Source organism: Tupaia chinensis, unplaced genomic scaffold, assembly GCF_000334495.1.
Source record: "Tupaia chinensis unplaced genomic scaffold, TupChi_1.0 Scaffold148894_1, whole genome shotgun sequence".
In the NCBI taxonomy this organism is placed as follows: domain Eukaryota; kingdom Metazoa; phylum Chordata; class Mammalia; order Scandentia; family Tupaiidae; genus Tupaia; species Tupaia belangeri.
The window spans coordinates 12171-19928 of record NW_006208742.1 but is presented as its reverse complement, the minus strand read 5'-3'; the positions used below and the strand labels follow the sequence as shown (position 1 = coordinate 19928).

Below are 7758 nucleotides of genomic sequence, written 5' to 3'. Positions count from 1 at the left end.
TGTACCTGTCTGTTCCCTGTTGGAGTACTGTTATTTTGTATACTGACAGATGATTGTATTCATTACTTCTAGGAGTTTATCTTTCTCTCTCTCTCTCTCTCTGACTTCTTTGGGAATTTTTATGTATGTAGTCCTGTCATATGCAAACTGAGAACATTTCATTTATTTTTCCCTATTCAAATGTCTTATTTTTTAGTGTGTTGTCAGATTGCATGGGCTAGAACTTCCAGTACTACATTGAAAAGGAGTGGAGAAGGTGGGCAGCCTTGTCTTGTTCCAGTTATTAGTGCAAAAAGCTTTAAACTTTTCTCCATTCATTAAGAAGTTGGCTATGGGTTTTTCTTAGATGTTTTTTATTGTGTTGAGCAATGTTCCTTCTATGTCAATTTTACCGAGTCTTAACCATAAAGTGATGTATTTTACCAAACACTTTGTCTGCATCAATTGATGTGATCATATTTTTTTGTCTTTCTTTCTGTTAATGTAGTGTATTATACTTATGGTCTGTGTATGTTTAAGCATCCTTGCATCCTTGGAATAAAGCCTACCTGATCATGGTATATAATCTTTTTTAATGTGTCATTGGATACAGTTTGCTTGTATCTTCTTGAGAATTTCTGTGTTCATATTCATTAGAAATATTCGTTTGTAGATTTCTTTGTGAGATCCTTATCTGTTTTGGGTTTGAGCATGAAGGAGTCTTTATAAATGAACATAGGAGGGTTCCTTTCTTTTGGATATTTAGAAATAGTTTGAGTAGAATGGGGGTTAGCTCTTCTTTCAAAGTTTTATAGATTTCAAGAATGAAACCATCAGGATATGGGCTTTTCTTTCTTGGGAGGTTATTTATTGCTGAATTAATTTCATCACTTGTTATTGGTTTATTTAGGCTTTCTGTTCTTCTGGATTTAGTCTTGGTAGTTTATGTGTGTCCAGAAATTTGTCTATCTCATTCATGTTCTTTTGCTTCTTGGCATATAGTTGTTCATAATATTCTATAATGAGTTTTTAAAAATTAAAAATTATCTGTTGATAATATGTATGGTAATATCTTCAACTGGACTAATACATGGTGTATTTATGCTGTGAGAAAAAAATTAATTAAATAATCAAAATTAGCATTTGAGAAATCCAAACCACAGTTTATTAGTCTTGATTTTACCAGTCTGAGCACAAATCACTGTCTGACCAATGTTCTAGCTTTTATTTATAAATCCAATTACTGCTTCATTATTTCATGAAGGAAAACAGAGTTTATCTCATATGAGCTCCTAGATAGTGACTATCCAAACAAAACTAAGCTTCTATCAAAAAGGAAACCTATGGTCAAGGAAGTGGAAAATGAAAGATTACTTTATAGATATACATGTTTTCACCTGACATTAAATCAACTCCTAATTTCTAAATTATCCAGCTTCATCCATTTCTGAAAAAAAGTCAATTTATAAACAACACTGGCTACCAGGCCATAGTTGAGAAGAGAAATCATACAGCACAGTATGCCATCCATAACCTTGTGAATCTTCCTAATCACAATTGGCTGTTGGTTAACATAGGAGACTTTGTCTACAGGAGCCCTCATGATCAAGTCTTGTTCATCAATGAAGAGATGATAAAATGGCCTGTTAGTTTCAAAGAGGTATGTTGTCATTTCAATATTAAATTTTAAGTATATGAGCAAAGTCCTGAGTTGAAATTGTGTAAATTTTAAGTATATGAGCAAAGTCCTGAGATGAAATTGTGTGATTACTTTAACTCAGCTTTAAATTCACCTTTTACATCTTGACTTTGTACTACATGCTTTTCCTATCACATCCTCTAAATTTTACAGACCAATCTGGTTTATGTAAGCTTCTGTTTTTTAATTTAGCTATATATATTTAAACAGCAGTCCAACGAGTAACAAGCTATATTTATTTAAACAGCAGTCCAATGACTAAAATTAAGTTAAAGTAGTCAAACATTACTTAATGAGAAGAATATACCCTGAAAAAAAAAGTTTATGTAATTTTGTTATTGTGAAAATACCCTATCTTGTATTTACAAAAACCTAGATGGTATTTCCTACTACTCGCTCTCTTTCTCTAACTAGAATATATACATATATGTGTGTGTGTGTGTGTGTGTGTGTGTGTGTGTGTGTGTATGTGTGTGTGTATTTTCTATATGTCCTGAAGTCCTCTACCATTTGTAGACAAAGCCCATATTATACTTTGGTATACTGTAAACACAAATCAATGATGTATTAAGATAGAATATGTCTTTACTTTTCTAAAGATACTATTCATATTTTCTTTTGCATTTGCATCCTATTCTGTCTTCAATCTTTTTGGCAGCATCCATCTAAAAAAATCAACCATAATGTCAGACATTAGATTAGGCAGGTGATTTTTATAACGAGTATGCTTTCAACAGCTGTGTTGTTAACACATTAAAACAATGCTTCAGCTGGGTCAGAATTACAGAAATGGATTAATCACAATTTAGAGATCATAACACACTTTTATCCTTTATTTGCTGGCCTGAAATTTTTAAATTCATGCCTCTTGATAGCATGTCTACATATCAAATAATTTGATTTTTTTTTTATTTTAGAAACTAAAATTTTCTACCCAACTAGATAGGGAGTCACAGTATAAATATTTCAGAAATATAATTTCTCAGAATCTTTATCATGTATAATAGTGCATTCAAATCTTTTGACGAAGTGGTTAAATAGGAGAATAACCCAAGGGATATTTCTAGTTGTATATAAAATTAAGTATGTACTTTGGTAATATTTAGTAAATAGTTTATAACTAATGAGGAAAGCATTAGCTTTAGGAAATAACCTATTAAGGAATAATTTGTATTAGAAGTCTAGATAATATCAACATGTGGGTGTCAGGAGGATAAATAGTGATGAATCTCGATTAAAGGTCAAAGTTTTCCCTGAGGTAGAGGAATGTAGACATCCTGTTAATGTAGTTGATAATGTACCTAATGACAACAAATGATGATCTTTCTTGCTCAGACTCCAGAGTCTTTGTGTAGCCAGAGCTGTGATCCTGGATTCAAGAAAATTCTCCAAGAGGGAAGACCTGTTTGCTGCTTTATTTGTGTTGCTTGCACAGAGAGAGACATTTCAAATCAAACAGGTAACATATAAGTAATCAATGATAACATCATCCCCTATTTCTTAATTAAAAAGAAACCAGTGATATTGGAAATGGCATATAGAGCACAAATGTTCTCAATTCATGTGCTCACTCATTGTTTTCCAATAAATATATTTATTTAATAAAATTATTATTATGCTATTACGTATCAGTTCTTCTATGGCTGTGTTCAACCTAGTAGTCTCAACTGTGGAACTGATTCCAATGGACACCTTTCTTGGCAATTCCATGATATGTAAAACAGTGTCAATCTTAGATCTTATAATGGACAATGCTAAAGTATACCCTTAAAACAAAATATGTGCAATCATCAAGAATACCTGTGGGCGGGTGCCTAAAAGGCTTGAATCTGATCATTTTATATCCAGATGGAAAGCACAAAACAATTATAGTAAACTTATTCTAAAAATTTGTTACAACTTTTTAAATCATGCTCAAAACACTACGACATTATTAACACAAAAAATTAGTGTTTTAAATCATGCTCAAAACACTACGACATTAACACAAAAAATTAACTAGTATCAAAACACTACACTTTGAAATATTACAGTAGATGAAAGGAAAAAATATTAAAGTGAATTTTCTTTTCTTGTCTCTTCTTCTTTAGAGAAATTTTTGTTATAGGGCACATGCATTCCCCAGAGTGACAGAGAGACAGAGAGATGGAAAGCAAAGAAACACCTCCCGGCGGAATGGCCATGCTACAATTCATTCTCCTCTCAAGATTTTGGGCATACGCATATGCAAATGCACCTAGTGTGAGTTTCAAGTTGTTTGGTCTAGAACTCAAGCCATAGTCAGTCATGTCAGTGCCCAGTGATGTGTTATGTCATCTGCTGCTCCCTAAAAGCCAATTCTAAACATTCTGATACATTTTACAATTTGACACCTCAAAAAATAGTGATATACAAGATATAAATTCAAGAGATAATATATAAAAATAAAATGTAGTGGGACTAGCAGTTAACGTAATGGCTATGTCGCTGGATTCCCATGTAGTCAACTGTGGTTTGAGTCCCGGACCCGGTTGCTTTACCTCACACCAGTTGCGTGTATGTGTGTGCCCAAGATCCCTAGAGGAGAATGAAGGAGAAGGCATTCATTGGGGCATGGCCAACCCTCCCCCCCAGAGGGAGATTTCTCGCTTTCTGTCTCTCTGTCTCTCTCTGTCTTTCTGGCAAACACAAGCACCCTATAGCAAAACTTCTCCAAAATATGCTAAATAAATACATAAAATGTAGTATTTCCAAATAGTAAATCTGGAAAGTTTTATTCAATCAGGCTTTCATTTCCTAAGATATAAAAAAGCGTTATAATTTGAATTATTCCACAAGTGTTATATGATTTCAGTCATCAGAAAAATAAGCCAAGAAAAAAATAATTGCATCTCTTATGAGGATTTAAACACTATATAGGTGTGTAAAACAGCAAGTAAAAATAGAGGAATATAGGATATTATACACAGAACCAAACAGACATGTTTGCATATGCTAAGCCAGACCTTGAGCCAGGAACATCTACTGAATCCATGAAAAGCAATTAGTATTTAGTATTTTAATAACACTACTGCTATTTATTATTTGAGAATTTTATATCAGTATTATCTAAAAAAAAATAAGAACTGTAAGGAAAAACTAAACTACCATGAGTGTTTAAGTAAAATATAATTAAAATGGGCATCTCAATTAATTTTTGTAGGTTCCATGACTGCTTTAATACAGAAATTGAATATGATACAAAAAATGGAAAGACCCTCGTTCTTGGATAAGAATTAATATCATCAAAGTATTTGTTCCACCCAAATAATTTACAAATTCAATGTGGAGCCTATTAAATTACTGGTGACATTTTTCACAGGAATAGGAAAAAAATCATAAACTTTATCTGGAACCATAAAAATCCTGGTATCATCAAGGAAATACTTTGCAAAGAATAAAGTAGGAGGGGACCAACAGTTAGCGTAATGGCTATGTAGCTGGACTCCCATGTGGTCAACCGCGGTTCGAGTCCCAGACCGTCAGCTTAAACTCATGCTGGGCACATGTGCATGTGTGCCCAGGATCCCAAGAGGAGAATGGAGGAGAGGGGATTGTGGTGTGGCCATCCGCCTGTGGGTGATTTCTCGCTTTCTGTCTCTCTGTCTCTCTCTGTCTTTCTGGTGAGTGCACACGCCCTATAGCGAAAACCTCTCCCACAAAAAAGAAAAATAAATAAATAAAGTAGGAGCATTCTCACTACCTGACCTCAAAATATATTATAAAGCTGCAATAATCAAGACAGCATGTTGCTGGCACAAAATAGACACATTAAGCCATGAGACAAAATAGAGAATTCTGAAATAAACCCTGAAATATACAATCAATTGATTTTTTTCAGAGAGATTTTTTGGCATAGGGCATGTGGACTTTCTGGAGAGAACGAGAGACAAAAAGTAAGAAATCATCCTGCCCCCAGGGGGGATAGCCATGCTACAATCCCTTTTCCTCCGTTCTCTCAGGAACTTGGGCACATATGCACAGGCACCTGCTGTCAGTTTTAAGCTGTTGGGTCTGGAACTTGAATCATAGTTGATGCATGGAGTTCAGCAACATAAACATTACATCATCTGCTGGTCCCAACAATCAATTGACATTTGACCAAGGGGATAGACAATCCAGTGGAGAAAAGAAAATTCAGTGAATGGTTCTGAGAAAAATGGACATCCAGTCAATGCGTAAAAATGAAACTGGGCCCCTGTTTCTCACCATTAATAAAAGTCAACACAAATGAAATAAATATCAAAATGCAAAGCCAAAAGTTATAAAAGTTTTGGGAACCAGCAGTTGGCGTAATGGCTGTCGCTGGACTCCCACGTAGTCGACCGTGGTTCGCGTCCCAGACCCGGTGGCTTAGAACTCACGCCAGGAACGTGTGCGTGTGTGCCCAAGATCCCGAGAGGAGAATGGAGGAGAAGGGATTGCGGCGTGACCATGTCCCCTGGGGGGTGATTTCTCGCTTTCTGTCTCTATGTCTCTCTCTCTCTGTCTGGCGAGCGCACACGCCCTATAGTGAAAATCTCTCAAAAAAAAAAAAAGTTATAAAAGTTCTGTAGAAAACAAAGGAAACACCTGAAGACACTAGCGTATGCAAAGATTTTTAAAATAAGACACCAAAAGCAATGGCATCAATTTCAGAAATGGAAAAGGGGAATCACATCAAGCTAAAAAACTTCTGCACAAAAAAGAAAACAAAAAATAGAGTGAAGAGGCAATATACAAAATGAGAGAAAATATTAGCAAACTGTATTTTATGTAAAGAGTTGATAACAAGTAGATAGGGAACTTGAGCAGCTCGCCCTAAAAAAAAATTCAATTGGAAATTGGGCAAATGATATAAGAAGACAGTTCTCTAAGAAAGACATACAAATGGCCAAAACTACATAAAAAATTTCACTATCTCTAATTATAAGGAAAATGCAAATAAAAACCAAAACGTGATATCATTTAACACCAGCGAGCGTGTCTTTCACAAAAAAAAAAAAAAAAAAAAAAGTAGAGAATAACAAATGCTGACAAGGCTTTGCTGAAAAGGGAACCTTCCTACACCATGTGTGGGAATGTAAATGAATACAGTCAATGTGAAAAACAATATAGGCATTTCTAAAAGAAAATAAATAAATTCCAATTCTTGGTATTTACCCAAAGGACAGGAAAATTCTAGGTTGGAAATACATTTGCATATCCATGTTTATTGCAACATTAATCACAATTGTTTAGACCTAAGTGCCCATAAACAGACGTCTGGGTTGAAAAAAATATAGAACGTATAAACTACGGAATACTTCTCAGCTATAAAGAACAGTATGATTTTTAAAATTTACTTATTTTATTTTTTAAATTTTTATTATCATCATAATCTTTATATTACATTGGATTACATATAACTTTACAGTGTATTACATTGCTTTCTCAAAAGGGAATGCCATGCATGTCACTCAATATAGAGACATTAATCTCCCCGCTTCAACATTCAATAAGTTTTCGATGTTTTTCCCAATCATTATTATTATTATAGTTATTTTTTAAAAGTCAATCACTATTTCTTTTTGCTTGTAAAAACACTTTACCCATCATGAAATACTTCTTAGACCAATCCAGTTGAGAATACTATACATGTCATCATCAACAGGTAATAAGCCATATCTGTTTCTCACTACCGTCCTGCCTCTCTATTGTTCTCTTGCTATCTTTCTCTATCCTCTTCTCTTCACTTCCCCCATTCCACACTGTCCTATTCTCTTTAAGTACCTTCACTGCTTTTATGTCCTCCAATTTTTCGCTCTCTACCATAGAGTGTGGACAGTCAGTATATATTGAGTGGATACATACAATATCTTTCTTTCATAGCCTGGCTTACTTCACTCAGCAATAGATCCTCCATATCTGACCACTTTCAATCAAATTCTAGGGTCTTGTTATTTTTTATGGCTGAGTAGTATTCCATAGAGTATATATACCACACTTTTCCAATCCATTCATCAGTTTGTGGACATTTAGGTTGGTTCCATGTCTTGGCAATTGTGAATAATGCTGCAAAAAACATTGATGTGCAAGCACTT

General features: G+C 34.3%; 1 protein-coding gene across 1 annotated transcript in view; it reads left to right on the top strand.

Annotated features, from left to right (window-relative positions):
• The window catches only part of LOC102480870 (vomeronasal type-2 receptor 26-like), a gene marked incomplete at its 3' end in the record, with an annotated part of 121820 nt that overhangs the window by 105074 nt on the left and 8988 nt on the right, over nt 1–7758 (top strand). Inside the window, exons 10-11 of the mRNA XM_006170758.1 lie at nt 1415–1639; nt 3014–3137. Coding sequence (XP_006170820.1) covers nt 1415–1639; nt 3014–3137 — 349 coding nt within the window. The remainder of the gene's footprint in view (nt 1–1414; nt 1640–3013; nt 3138–7758) is intronic.